Source organism: Penicillium psychrofluorescens, assembly GCF_964197705.1.
Source record: "Penicillium psychrofluorescens genome assembly, chromosome: 1".
NCBI classification, from domain to species: Eukaryota; Fungi; Ascomycota; class Eurotiomycetes; order Eurotiales; family Aspergillaceae; genus Penicillium; species Penicillium psychrofluorescens.
The window spans coordinates 1,900,523-1,914,691 of record NC_133439.1 but is presented as its reverse complement, the minus strand read 5'-3'; the positions used below and the strand labels follow the sequence as shown (position 1 = coordinate 1,914,691).

Here is a 14,169-nt window from a genome sequence, read left to right as displayed (position 1 = left end):
AGGGAACGTTGAACGTTAGTGGGAGAGCGAGAGGTGACGAGTGAGACTGGCAGTCACCTGACCTTTAGTCATCCGGTCCTCCCGCTTTTTTTGGATCCTTGGATTAGTGTATGGCCTCCGCCTGTCTAGAATTTGTTGCTTCACCCAAGTTGCTCGGGCCTGACGTTGAAGGCTCTCATCTGGGGCTATTTGTCTGCCATGCCATTAGCACCCAGTGGATTTTAGGCCGTTTGATTTCAGTTGACGCACCAGGTATGTGGCCGCCGTTCTGGATCAGGGGGCTGCAATATTACCCAGGCACTAATGATTCTCCCAGCGTGTGTTCAGTCTCTCTTTCGATATTTTTCGCGTCCTGCCCTGTCGCTCCTTTTTTGCAGGCTCCCCGTCACTCTTTGGTTCTTTGGTCAATTCGATTTTCGCCGGCTTTCCCTGCCCACTTCACCCTTCGAAGACAAATATGATAGCGCGCATTACTCTCTAGCCATCCAAAAAAACAGTTGACCCCCTTGAACCATGGCGAACTCGGATCGCCCAGACACCCGCGATACAAACCACTCGCCGACGTCGCCAACATACCCCAATGTGTTGGGGATCCCTCGTCCCCCCTCTGTGGGAGGGATCTCGTCCCGAATGACGGATGTTGCCTCAGACGATGGCCAACGCTCCCCAAATTCTCCAACATTTGCGTCACCCCCGCCTTCGCTCTATGCGCGTCCCTCAGTCTCTAGGCGTGGCGGCCCGCCACCGACAAGACATCCCTCTGTTGCTGCGAGCCAAGGGACAAGTCGACCGGGCAGTGCTAGCAGCCGATTCAGCAGATCCCATGTCTCGTCCATGGCGGCACAGGCATTCTTCCGTCCTATGAGCTCGCAACGACTCCAAGCACACCGCGGAACGCGGCCGATGACCAAAGGAACGGCGGCGTCGACGGATGACTGGACGCCAGACCAGGGAAATCCAAATCGGAGAAGTCTGGTTTCCAACAGCACGCTTCCTCAGGGTCCTCTTCCTGCCGGAGACATGGAAGTTCCACCATCTCGAGGCACCGAGTTCACAGACCCGATTATTCCTGATCGAAACACTTCCAACGCGAGTCCTACGGCCGAAACAACCGTCCGAAGCCTGGGTGAGAGTGTCCGGCTCCTTCGTGACCGTGAACAACAGGGGAATAATAGACCGCGACCTGCTCATCTAAATCTGAGTGCGAACTTCAACGGTCGAGGCATGCAAGACGCTCCCATAACTCCCAAGTCGCCACTGTCTTTTCTGAACAAGACACCAGCCCGTGAGAGTCACGATGCCCGGGGCCACGCCCGATTGTCCTCCGCTGGCTCGTCGCCAGGACCTAGCCCTCTCGATATGAAAAGGGAGCGTTTGCCCAGGCCCAATCCAGGCAAAAATTATGAATACTTCACTGGCAATACTCTCTTCATGGGAGGTGGACGCTTGCAGAACTCGAGAGACAAGCCCGTTAATATCGCCACGGGGTTCATGGTGGTTGTACCGGCTGCTTTGTTCTTCGCCTTCTCGGCCCCTTGGTTGTGGCATAACATCTCCCCTGCCATTCCCATTTGCTTTGCATATGTATTCTACCTATGCTTTTCGTCATTTGTGCACGCATCTGTCGTCGACCCGGGCATCATGCCCCGGAATGTGCACGCTCAGCCTCCCCAAGATCCCTCCGACGACCCCTTGGCCCTGGGACCCCCCACCAATGACTGGGTTATGGTCAAACTCGCTACGTCCGAGGTGGCTGCGATGGATGTGCCTGTCAAATACTGCAAGACCTGCAATATCTGGCGTCCTCCTCGCTGCTACCATTGCCGAGTTTGCGACAACTGTGTCGAGACCCTGGACCACCACTGTGTCTGGCTCAACAATTGTGTCGGCCGTCGGAACTACCGGTACTTTTTCGCATTCGTCAGCTCAGCAACTATGCTGGCGCTGTTTTTGATCGGTGCCAGTCTCGCCCATATTTTGGTCTACATGTCGCGTGAGAACATCTCTTTTGGCGCTGCGATCTCCAAATGGAGAGTCCCCTTCGCCATGGTCATCTACGGCGCGCTCGCCTTCCCATACCCTACTTCCCTGTGGCTGTATCATTTGTACTTGGTCGGACGCGGCGAGACTACTCGAGAGTACCTCAACTCCCACAAGTTTACCAAAGCGGATCGCCACCGGCCATTCACCCAGGGGAACAGCATCAGGAATTGGATGGCTGTTTTTGGGCGTCCCCGACCTCCCACCTACTTGCAGTTCAAGCGGCTCTATGAAGAAGGCGACCAGCGCTTTGGCATGCAGAAGCGCAAGGATCGCGTCCCCGATGTCGAGGCTCAAGCGGGCATTGAAATGCACGCCGTTGGGCCGGCTCGTCCCACTTGACCACCAGGACTGATTTTCCTTTCTATGACCCGTGAAGATGATTGCCATGACGCTTCTATTTTCTGGTTTCATATTCCAGCCACGCCGGAATCTTCCCCATCTACTGCCTTTTCTAATTCTTTGTCATTCTCATACCCTTCCTTCCTTGTCAATTCCTACCTTTTTAGCAATTCTCTCATATACCGTTACTTCGGGTTTCATTTTCCTCTTGTCTGTTTATTATGATTGCCTGGACACCGCGCAGCCTTGGAGTCGTGATTGTCTCACCGACTCGTCCCTACCTTTTTTTTCTTTGGCTCTATTTCGTCCTGTATCTTCTTCACCCAGCTTCTGTGAAATATCCCGGGCTTAGCTCTATTTGCATATCCTAGTTCTAGGTGTATGATACTTGAATTTCCACTGTATCCTAGATAACAATCCCTCTCATACATAATGAATCTTTCTCCGTGGTGTGCGGGGCGCCAATTATGCATGGCGTTGCGGCATTCCGCGAAATAATGGAAAGTAATTGTATGTAATCCTCGTTCTGGACCTTTTTACTTTCCCCATTCCCCCTTGTTTCTTACTTTTTCTACACACTTCACATACTCCCTTCAGTCAGCCCTTTTCATCTGGTGTTCCCAAGTGCTCGCGTTAGACCTGGATTCCTCTGTCGCCCGAAATCGATAAGAAACACGCGGCTGACCCTAATCTGACACTTGCACCCCTGATATCTCCTCGAACACAACCCCAACACGCGCTGGCCGGGGTTAAACATCCAGACACAGGACAATTCCGCGTGTACAATGCTTGTTTGAATTCCGCAACACCCACCAAGATGCCCGTTCGACCCTCCAGCCGATCCGGCGCGTCCGCCGCGATTCTCCCTGACGCCCATACAAACGACCCCATCGACGACACAATGACCCTCGATGTCCCCGAACAGCTCCTGACGCCCGAGCACAGCCGCTCCGAGACATCAAGCAACAATGAAAACGCGTTACCCGACGAGAAACCCGCCCGGCGGACCTCAACACGAGTGAAACGCGTTTCGCTGCGAGCGGCTGAGGCTCTCGTCAACACGCCCGCCCCAAGCGATGAGTCTACCCCCACGCCGAGTGAGGCTTACGTCGACAGCCTCGCGAAGGCTAAGCGGTCGAAATCCTCTCTGCGGCATAGTATTGCCGTGATGGAGTCGTCTCTGTGGAAGGTGGCCCCGGATGAAGATGACACCATGCCCGATGACACCACAATGGCCCCCGCGACCCCGATTTCGAGTTCTTCGCAGGAACCCCAGCCAGACGAAGGAGCCTCGTCGCTCCAGCAGCGGACATTGCGTAAACGCGTGGAGAAGGTCCTGGCCAAGGAAGATGGACCGATCAGGACTAAGGCTGCTCCTGCGAAACGCGATTCTATGCGACGGTCGTCTCGTCTCAGTGTGCTGGCGTCTGATCTGGTGGGCAGAGCCAGCAGCGTTCTGGGGAAACGCTCGAGAGAAATGGGAGGACTAGGAAAAGACCTTGGCCGACGTGCCAGTCTTCGGCCGCGAAATGCCGCCCCGCCGAAGGAGGAGCCTGCACCTGAGCCGTCCGTGAAGAAACGACGCGTCTCCGAGAGTGATCTGTCGAAGCTGCAATCCAAGGAAGAATCACCGTCTGAAGAGCCTGCCGCACCCACAGTGCCCCGTTATAAACCCAAGCGGTGGTTATCTCATGGGCTGTACACGGGCCAGGAACCGAGCGATTCGCCGCCGAAACAACGGCGGAGCAAGAACTCCAAGAAGACCGGTACTGGTCCTATGCAGCGGAAGGTTCTCCCCATGCCCATGTTTGCAGGCTCTCGGCTGCTGAAGACTGGGAGGGATTTCCAGCTTCCCTTTGATGTTTTCTCTCCGCTTCCTCCTGGCCAACCCAAGCCGGATGAATGGCGGAAGACCAACAAGAGTGAGTGTTCGCCCGATGTATTCAAATATAAGCCCGGAACTAATCAATGAAACAGATGTCTTCGTGGGAGATGCCGCGAGCTTTTGGAAGGTGAACAAGAATCTGGAACTGTCGAAGTGTATGTGCGACGAAGATACCGGCTGTGATGAAAACTGTCAAAATCGCTACATGTTTTATGAGTGCGACAATGGGAACTGCGCGCTGGGGCCTGAGTGCGGTAATCGAAGCTTCGCAGAGCTCAAGAAGCGAACCAAGGCCGGCGGGAAGTACAATGTCGGGGTGGAGGTTATCAAGACCCCAGATCGAGGATATGGCGTCCGCAGCAACCGCTCCTTCGAGCCCAATCAGATTATTGTGGAGTACACGGGAGAAATCATCACACAGTTTGAATGTGAGCGGAGGATGAGGAATGTCTACAAGAACAACGAGGTTGGTAGGCCCCTCTCGGACCGTGGACTGGTTACTGATGCAAGCTTGCAGTGCTATTACCTCATGTACTTCGATCAAAACATGATCATCGATGCTACACGCGGTTCTATCGCACGCTTTGTCAATCACTCCTGCGAGCCCAATTGCCGCATGGAGAAATGGACCGTTGCTGGAAAGCCGCGCATGGCACTCTTTGCGGGGGATCATGGGATCATGACAGGAGAGGAGTTGAGCTACGACTACAACTTTGAGTGAGTATTGCTTTTGCCATCCACAAAACCCATACTGACAGCAGATTAGCCCGTACTCCAACAAGAATGTCCAACAGTGTCGCTGTGGAGCGTCCAATTGTCGAGGTATTCTGGGCCCGCGGCCCAAGGACAAGGACCGTGTCAAGGAACTTGCGGTCAAGCCTTCCAAGAAGGCAAATGCCAAAAAGGTCGCCGGCACGAAACGCAAGATTGCAGATGCCGTTGATAGCGCGCCGTCGCGAGGAGGCAAGAGGCGCAAGCTTCTGACTGGTGTTAAGAAAGCCATCAACAAGACCAGACGCGGAAAAGCCGCCAAAGAGCCCACTGCTGCTTCCAAGCCCACTGGGCGGGGTCGAGCTCCAGCCAAAAACGTGAAACTGCCCAAGGTCAAAGCCACTGCCCGGGTTAAGGCAACAGTTCGTGGTCCTCGCAAGAACGCAGCGGCGGCAGCGAAAGCAACACCGGCTTCCCCGACCAAACTCAAGCGACCTTCTCCCGAGACCAAGAAGAAAATCATTGCTGCTGCTTCGCGGGGCTCCAAGGGTGGGAGACCCAGGAAGACTGAGGTGACCTCTCCTCGCAAGCCTGCTGCGAAGTCTCCAGCCAAGAGTCCAGCCAACAACAAAGTGACCAAAACCACTACTGCGAAGGCTTCGAGCTCCGTTAAGGGGAAGGGCTGGCGCAAAGGCGTGAAGAGTGCTGCTCGGAGTGTTGTACAGTCTGTCAAGGGAGCGAGGAAGTAGGGGATTTCTCCCTGCTCAAAAGCAATTGTTCAACGTGTACATCCTCTAGTGTGAAATCACAGCCCATCGATCCTCGCTACTTTTCCTTTGGGAGCTTGACCACGTCTCTCTCTTCGGCCATCAATCTCACTTTCCGCCCGCCTTTTTCCACTCGCCAGCACACCAGGCACAATATTCAACCCTCTTTGAGTCCCGCACCTACATGTTTCAACTGACGCCGGGCCCTCCAATCTTCTTCCTGAACTTCCTCCTTTCTTTGATCTTCCATTTTAGCCCGCTGGCTCTTCGATTCCAAGCACTCGCTATACCTGTGCTCTCTTGCACTCTTTTCGCGTTTTGTTTCCTAATCAGCCCTCTCTTTTATGACACCCTTTTACATCTTCTTAGCTCCTGCAGTGGCGTTTTGACTAATGTTGTTATCATCTGTTCGCCTTTTGTCTCCTTCACCATGTTGTTCTCCGTCTCGTCTATTCATGTTTTACGGCTCCGAAAGTGAGATTTCTCTGGGTGGGTGTTGGGAGAACGGATGTGAGATTCGTGCCTGTGTTTTTTGGTTCTACTGCTTTGACGATGGTTCTGTGTCGCCATGGAAAAGATAGCTCCTAAATTCAACTTTTCGTACCACGTCCTTTACAGTCAAGTGTAATTCACAAGAAGAAACATCTCAATATTCAATTGGATCACACCAGAGACACCATAAACATCCATCTCCAGTAATGGGTACAACCACCCGAGCAAATAATATGTAAAAAAAATAAAACAACACAAAAAAGACTAAAACCAAAGAAGCTCATTCATTGTACACCATAAAATTGACAGAATAGAAAGACAAACTCAAGGATTCGTGAGAAATGTTTCCAGAGTAGATCCCCGCCGCAGATATATCAAACTATGCCGAGTCTATCGGCGCGGGCTGTGACTCGGATGCAGGCTGCTGTTCCTCTTCATTCTCCACAACCTCCTTGACATCTGCTTCAGCAGCAGTCGTTGCTGCTTCCTCGCCCTTGTCGTCTTCAGTGGACGTCTCTCCTTCGGCAGCGGGTGCCGGCTCATCAACGGCAGCCGAATCTGCAGGCGCAGGCTCGTCTAAGCTGGGCTGAGGCTCACGTTCCTCTATCGCTGAAACTGGTGCTGATGATGGTGCCGGCGGCTGGACCGGAGAGAGATCGTCTTCCGGTTCTTGTTGCTGCTCAGATTCTGTTGGCACATCGTTCATGTCCACATCCTCTTTGGCAACTGGCGTTTCATCGACTGGAGCGGCGTTGTCCAGACTGCTCTCAAGTGTGTCCAAGAGAGCTGATCCTTTGCTCTCAGAGGCATCTTCAGAAGGTCGCTCTTGTAGTGTGTCGGGCTTGGGCACAGGCGGGGTAGGGATCCCTTCAAGCTCTTGGCCACCTGAAGTTTGCTCTGGCGATTTCTCAAACGTCTCAGTGGACATGGGTTCATCGACAGCCGGTGCCTCTGTCAAAGGTTCCGCAGGCGATTCTTCGACGGGCCTCTCTGGGCTGGCTGATGGTGCGTTCTCAGCTTCCTTTGGCGCGAGATCGGGCGATCCTTCGATGGGAGCTTCAGTGGTCCCACCGGCCTCCAGGGCAGTGGATTGCGGTGCTGCTTCATCGCCATCTCCAGAAACCACCTGCTCTGCGGGCTCTTCTGTGGTTGTAGTCGGCTCCGGAGTGGGTGAGGGCTTGTCGGAAACAATAGGCTCAGTCTCGCCAGCCACAGGAACAGCAGAATCCAAGGCCTTCGCTTCTTCTGCAGGAGGTGTGAGAGCTTCGATATTGGGTTGCGGTGTCTCTTCGATGGCTTGTGAGACCGCAGTCTCTTCTGGTTGCTGTTCAGAGGGCCCCGGAGCAGGAGGCTGTGCTGTCGGAGTCGCATCCAGCATATCGACTTCTGAAGTTGCTGGAGGCTGTTCGGCCTCAGTCTCAGTAGCAGTTTGATCCGCAGAGTCGAGACCAGGCGGTGGCTGAGGGGTCTCGGGAGTCTTTGCATCAACCATGGACTCATCGCCCTCATCGCCCTCATCGCTCTCCTCGCCTTCTTCACCGTCTTCGTCGCCATCTGTCCCCTCCTTGCCACCATCCGCGGCACCAGACTCAGCACCGTGGACCGAGGCGGCGTCCGCTCCTTCACCCGGCGCAAACATCACCTTCTTCTTTCTTCCCCTTCCGATACCCTTGCCCTTGCGTTTGGGGGGAGGCGGCCGTCGTTTAGCTGACGACAGAGCCGCTGAACTGGCATCTGCGACGACCACGCCTTCGGAGTTGACCACCCCGACGCCCTCGACAACAGTCCCAGGCGCTGGTGCTTCCGAACTGACAGGAACGTCGCTTTGTTCGGCTACCGCCTTAGCATTTCCGGTTATCTCGCCTTCAATGGTATGGCCTTCAGGCACCCAAGCCTCGTAGATCGAGATCTTGCCGGTCTCCGAGTCCACTTTCTTGAACTTGGTGCGCCGCATCGGGACCGACGCATTAGCACCATCTGTAAGCGCAGTGCCGCCGTACAGCGAAGGCAGACCCTGTCGTCTCTTAGCCAAGAATTCCGGCTCGGCAGGCTCCAGGTGTTTGGGCAGGGTCATCCATTTGCGCGTAGTGAAGCTGCGATCCGCCATGTGTACAGCAGAAGTCGCCGCCTGGTCATCGGCATCCTTTTTCTCGTCGTCGGCGGGCCTGCCACTTGAATGGATGTGAATGCATCCAGCACGCGCTGCCCTTAGGAGACCGTGGCTGATCGCCGGCAGGAGTTGGCTGTCTCTTGGCATGGGTAGTTCTGGCAGAGCAGTCGTTCCGCCCGGTCCTTTGACGCCAATCTCCGATTCGGCGGGCTTAGGGGCTTGAGAGAAGGTGTGTGGCTGTCGCGACCAGCGACGGACAGGCAAGCCTTCGAAGACATCGTGGTCGATTTGGCCGGTTCGGGTGCGGTTAGGGTTGTCGAGATGTCGCCCAGAGCGCGAGGACCTGAACTATAAGGTGGGTTAGTCACAAAATCTCATCAATCGCAGCTAGTCCGAGCCTCGAGTTCCAATCAGACATCCTGGGCCCATTGGTATCCCGAGAAGATCGGCCGTAGCCATGGGCGCATCGAGCAACGTACGGTGGACGGCATGGTGACCAGCAACCCCGGCAGGTTCTGACTTCAAAATTCAATCCCCAAAAACGAGCGCGTAGGCCAGAGAAGCGGCCTTGGCTATGTCTCGACACAGCAAACACGGGTGTTGGATGATAGTTGGGGAAGGGATGGTGTCGGACAAGTGAAAGAGAGAGTCGCGTTCGGGGGAACGGTGGCGTCACGTGACGAGTGGTCCACTTTCTCTATCTACGAGGAACTATCGTCCCGACATTATTGCATATCCAAGATCCCAACCAGTGTCTATGATCGGATGTTATCAATTGCTATTGAACTAGTTTATTATGCTTTTCTGGTTTGGCAAGAAGCCCAGAAGAATTAGGCCTGCGTTGATACCCATAAACCGCCCGAAGAAATTCAAGCATGTCATGACCCAAAGACAGGTAGGGTCTGGGTATCCGTCTACCGTCGCAGCGAGATACAGCGGGAAAATCAAAGAGAACCCGGCAGCTGGTTTGATCGATTCTGGATGTGGAAGAGGGTTTTTTCCTTTTCCCGCGATCCCCAGCTTGAAAGGGACCGATGAGCAAATCTCGACCGCAAGATGTTTCAGCAAAGATTCAACTTCATGAAGTTTGTCCTTGGAGCTGCTGTGATTGGAGGAATCCTGAGACCTTCGCTCCAGACGACGCAGTTGCACGAGTATAAGTCTGTTGACGATAATGCGGGCGCATCGATATTTGTTCCAAACATCGCAGGCTTCGGTTGATGTGTAGAAGTGAAACCGTCGGTCAAAGTGGGCGATATGTAAGCTCTCAAATGTGTTATTTGCATCGGACTCCGTCCACGTTACAGCTTTGTAAGGAAAGCTGGTGACAAACATGATGGCATATTCCGCCAGCTCTGTGTCGATTGCTCTAGCAGTCGATAGTATGCCGGAGGCTTCTTGAGGGCCCTCTTCCCTAATAGCCGCCTGTAGGTTGCATAACTTGGCGGTTATGGTTATAAGACGATTTTTATACGTACTGAGAAGATCTATCTCGATTGTTGCACCAATGGAACCCGGCAGGTGTGTCATAGTTTCAGGGAATCTTTCTCCTCTTTGAAGGCAATCGACAAGCTGGAGAACGTTAGCTCGTGTGTTGGCAGAGATTGGGTGTATGTCTTTTACCACTTCGTTTCTCACGGCATTAAACAGGTGTAAGCCATCTTCGCGTCGAAACTGGTCTTCTCCTCGTTTTGCCAGTAGGGCGGCAGCTCCTTGTGTATGCATTGACCAAGCTTTGAGGGGTTTGGGTCTATCGAAGGTGACGATCTGACCCGAATGAGCGTCATGCCTCCAAAGACTGGGACGGCAACTTACTTCGTAGAATGAGACGCAGATAATAGCCGCGAGTGTTGTATCTTGTGTTGCTTGTATAGGATCACCAAGAGCTGCGCTGATCTGGTTCAGGGCCAGACTATATTTGTTTCTCGCAGAATGGAGGAGGCCCGGTTGGCCATAAAGGTTCCCCAGGTTTGCCAATCCTACCGATTCAATACTTGTCGTCAAGGCCTTCTTGCCCAAAGACGTCCCTGACAAGCTTCCGTTGATAGATCGTTTAGAGATAGTCAACCCAGAATAGGTGTTGAAGAAGAAGCATCTGGCCTGAAAGATACGGTCGAGCGTAAAGGCGAAGGTTGGCGATGGGCATTCGTAAGTCCATTGATCACTACGCCAGGTATCATCGACTTCAGGGCTAGATTTGCCTCGCGTCAGTCTCTTGCGCTGATGCGCGATACTGTGTTCAGCCCTCGGTTCCGTAGAGCTCTCATGGGGTCCTAGATCGGCTCCTTTCACTTTCTGGATTACAGCGGCCGTTTCGTTCTGAAACAATAATGAGAGCTGATCGCGGTATCCTGTGCAAGACCGAGCCGCCGTCCAACATTGTGAGCAGGTCGGTCGACGTTGGTCGCACCTGATTTTCCTGAGACGGCAGACATCACATCCTGCACTGGGCCTGCCACGGTACACCATGAGCAAAGAGGTCTTGGAAAGGGGATGAAGGAGATGGAAGCGGTAAAGAGTGAGGCAAAGAACATAAAAAATTGGATGGGTGTCTCTATAGTTGCCTAAGCTGCGCTAAACCGCTTCTGGAATCCACCGCGAAACTAGTGAAACAGAGACTGGTGATTGGCCCATCCCGACTCCATCCCGCCGAAGATGTATGGAGGCTGAGGCCAAACGCGCCGGTAGATCGACGACTATAAACGCCCTTGAAGATCCTGATTTTCTTGTTGGGCAAAGATCCTGAACAGACAGACTACAGCGCAAACGGAATCGTCGACTGAGCGGGGAATTACGCCCTTTCTCTTTTGGTCGGAGCAACCATGGTTGGACTGGACTATCGGCACGGTATCTCCGTCTTGGAGGTTATTGTGTATATTCCTACCTTGATTGTTGCTCTGTGGGTATCATTCAGGCATGGATTCAAAAGAAGCGCCGGCTGGATCACATTGGTCATTTTCTCGCTGGTCCGTGTGGTAGGCTCATGCTGCTATCTGGCTACCCTGGGCTATCCAACTTCGAAAGACCTCTACGTGGCATGGGCAGTGTGCAGCTCAATCGGATTGTCCCCGTTGACGATCTCCTGCATCGGCCTGCTATCTCGAGCGTAAGAACATTGACCCTCTGTTGCCACAAAACCACTGAAAAAAAGATTATCCAGCAATGAATCGATCAAACACCAGTCTGGCAAAGGAGTCAATCCGCGCGTATTCAGATTGCTCGGTGTCGCCACTTTGGTTGCCGTGATTTTGTCCATTGTCGGCCAGGTGAAAAGTACCAATTTGGGACAAGAGAGCTCAATCAGTACTCTGACCAAAGCCGGCATCATTCTCTTCTTGGTCGCGTGGGCCGGCTTGGCTTTCTTGCTTTTCTCGGTCGCATCGCGCCTCAGTTATGTCGAGGATGGCGAGCGCAGACTAGTTTTGGCCGTGGGGCTGTCAGTCCCGTTACTGCTCGTTCGCGTGGTCTACTCGCTTCTTGGGGTCTTCTCTCATGACCCCGACTTCAACATGCTCACTGGAAGTCCCACCATCATGTTGGTCATGGCGGTCTTGGAGGAGATTGCGATCTGTGTCATCTGTCTGGGAGCGGGTGTGACCTTGTCTGCGCGAAAACGCACCGATTACAATGAAGCGTATGCACCTGTCAGATGAGGTGTCTCTGAAGATGATAGCCATGGTCAAATCATACTGGCAACAGGATCAGCAGTCAATTTCACCAAATGATGAGATTGGCGGCTTCTGGGTAATTCAGCTACCAGTGCATTTTCTATTCAATTCAAGATCAACTGGGGTGAGTATGTGGCAAGAGTAGAGTGGCAGTGTATTCGGATGCGCCCGCAGTATAAGTACAGAAGGAGGATCAAATCAATGATGAAGAGCCGGTGATATCCACTTCTCCGAATCAATCCCAGCTGCACCACAAGTTAGTGTCTGAGACAGACGTCAAACGATAAAGGACTTACCCCGTATCCTTCTGGCGCACAATTCCCCCCTGGTTACCTGTTTCCTCGCCCTGTAGAAGAACGGGTCAGTCTCATCCCAATGGTTATAGGTTACCGCAAAGAACTCACTGTCTTCTGGCCTTCCACTACCAACTTATCCAACTGATAGAACTGACTGATGATCGTCTGTCTCTTCATCAAGCGCAGGTTCTGCAACCCATCCTGGATCAGCTCCTGTATCCGGCGCTCCTCCGACTCCTTCTGGTGTGCACGGAACCCGTCAACCGTCCTCCGGTGGGCGTACTCGCGGAAGTTGTAATTGGAGAACCCCGATGACTGGCGGAGAAGCGAACGGAACTGTACAAAGGCAACAATCAGTATACTGCGACCGTCTCAACTGGAGAGCCACGGTAGGGCATGGGAACATACCAAAGACCGCACCTGAAAGGCGGTGCTCCGGTGCGAGGTTGCCACAGACATGATGGTTGTCGGGATATATGACAAAAACAGGGTATGTGGTGAAGACGGTCTAGAGACGGATGCGAGTGACGAACGACGAAGCGTAGTGGTCAAGTCCGGATTCTCGATCTGGTCTGGGTGACTCAACGGCGCTGACGGCTCTCCTGCAGCAGGCGGCGATGGAAATCACAGATAGACAGCAGAACTGTGTCTTGCAATCCTCCGGGTATGACGCGACAGATAGTCTTGCCGGTGGTGGTTGCGCGGCGGTGGCAAACGAGGGGATTCGACTCTCGACCGGGCGAAAGCTGGAGGAAAAGTGCCAAGCTGTATCCGACACACTGAGAAGTAGGAGAAAGAGACAGGTGGCGGCGCAATCTTCGATCTAGCGAGTCGTGGGGGAGTGTGCAGGAAGATCCAAAGGGAAGGGCGCGGGAAATTCTTAGTCGGAGTTATCGGCACCGAGCTAGTTGGTTACTCTCCGGGCGATTGGTTATTCACCTCACCCACCTCAACACAACACATCGCAGCACAACAAAATGGCCCAGATCCCTACGCCGCCAGCCTCCCGGCCGGCTTCAGAAACTCCTAATGAATTACAGAAGCCCGAGACAGCCTCGTTAGAGCTGCGGCAGTCCCTCGATACCCTGCTCGAGAAATACTTGCATCTGTTGGATCGACAGCAGGAGCTACAGTCGGGCCTTGCCAAACAACTGTCCTCGGTAGGACCCGGTCAATTCTGAATGAAAGGCCAATACTGATAAGAACGGAGTAGGGCTTTCTTGCTCTCGCCCACGCAAACTACACTTGTCCCCCCGGCCGGCGGTATGGCCCAGACTATTACGATGAGCGGATGAAAGCGACGCGAAAGATGTACGCAATCACCAACAATGAATTTGGAGTTGAGCTGGCCTAACCTGACGGGATTGATAGAGCTGTGCGAGTGGGAAAATATACCGAAGCAGAGTCTAAAGAAGATTCGACGCAAGGCTCGCCCGACAAGTTGAATTGCTCCGAGCCGGAATACGATTTCTCCATAGAGCGTGCACCCACCCCTCCGCCGGAATCATCAACAAAAGAGAGGAAAACCGATTCAGTCGTTGCCGAAGAGCTGGAAGATGCATTATCATCGCACCCCGACACGGCCCCAGTCCCGAGCACAAAAGATGAACCCCCGTCGAACTCCGAAACAGCGGTGTCAGCTCCCAAGAAATTCCGCTCCTCGGATCCCATCCATTGGTATGGGATTCTGGTCCCGTTGTCTCTTCGCAATGCGCAGACATCCTTCACGGGTGCCGTGGAGACCCAGGTGCCAGAGCTGGCGGGGGTAGTCGTCGAGATGCGCGCTGTGGAGGACGAGATTAACCAGTTACGGAAGAAGTTGGGAGTCGAGGATCGCAGTTAGCATAGACTGACTATA

General features: G+C 53.6%; 6 protein-coding genes across 6 annotated transcripts; 4 read left to right on the top strand and 2 right to left on the bottom strand.

The window, feature by feature from the left end:
* Window positions 1–513: 513 nt before the first annotated feature.
* PFLUO_LOCUS713 (Eukaryotic peptide chain release factor GTP-binding subunit) lies at window positions 514–2,382 on the top strand (the record flags this gene model as incomplete). The annotated part of the gene is made up of 1 exon (XM_073784778.1): window positions 514–2,382. One exon carries the CDS (start codon window positions 514–516, stop codon window positions 2,380–2,382), a length of 1,869 nt encoding a protein of 622 aa, XP_073634809.1.
* An 817-nt stretch (window positions 2,383–3,199) lies between these two features.
* Window positions 3,200–5,727, top strand: PFLUO_LOCUS712 (uncharacterized protein; the record flags this gene model as incomplete). The annotated part of the gene is made up of 3 exons (XM_073784766.1): window positions 3,200–4,304; window positions 4,360–4,984; window positions 5,034–5,727. The coding sequence occupies 3 exons, from the start codon at window positions 3,200–3,202 to the stop codon at window positions 5,725–5,727; spliced, it is 2,424 nt and encodes an 807-aa protein (XP_073634808.1).
* Window positions 5,728–6,616: 889 nt separating this feature from the next.
* PFLUO_LOCUS711 (uncharacterized protein) lies at window positions 6,617–8,838 on the bottom strand (the record flags this gene model as incomplete). Its single annotated transcript, XM_073784755.1, has 2 exons — window positions 6,617–8,695; window positions 8,827–8,838. 2 exons carry the CDS (start codon window positions 8,836–8,838, stop codon window positions 6,617–6,619), a joined length of 2,091 nt encoding a protein of 696 aa, XP_073634807.1.
* Window positions 8,839–11,169: 2,331 nt separating this feature from the next.
* PFLUO_LOCUS710 (uncharacterized protein) lies at window positions 11,170–12,000 on the top strand (the record flags this gene model as incomplete). The annotated part of the gene is made up of 2 exons (XM_073784744.1): window positions 11,170–11,453; window positions 11,508–12,000. The coding sequence occupies 2 exons, from the start codon at window positions 11,170–11,172 to the stop codon at window positions 11,998–12,000; spliced, it is 777 nt and encodes a 258-aa protein (XP_073634806.1).
* A 250-nt stretch (window positions 12,001–12,250) lies between these two features.
* Window positions 12,251–12,770, bottom strand: PFLUO_LOCUS709 (uncharacterized protein; the record flags this gene model as incomplete). Its single annotated transcript, XM_073784733.1, has 4 exons — window positions 12,251–12,260; window positions 12,312–12,361; window positions 12,420–12,647; window positions 12,720–12,770. 4 exons carry the CDS (start codon window positions 12,768–12,770, stop codon window positions 12,251–12,253), a joined length of 339 nt encoding a protein of 112 aa, XP_073634805.1.
* A 518-nt stretch (window positions 12,771–13,288) lies between these two features.
* On the top strand, window positions 13,289–14,154 carry PFLUO_LOCUS708 (uncharacterized protein; the record flags this gene model as incomplete). The annotated part of the gene is made up of 3 exons (XM_073784722.1): window positions 13,289–13,471; window positions 13,525–13,622; window positions 13,683–14,154. The coding sequence occupies 3 exons, from the start codon at window positions 13,289–13,291 to the stop codon at window positions 14,152–14,154; spliced, it is 753 nt and encodes a 250-aa protein (XP_073634804.1).
* Between the last annotated feature and the right edge of the window lie 15 nt (window positions 14,155–14,169).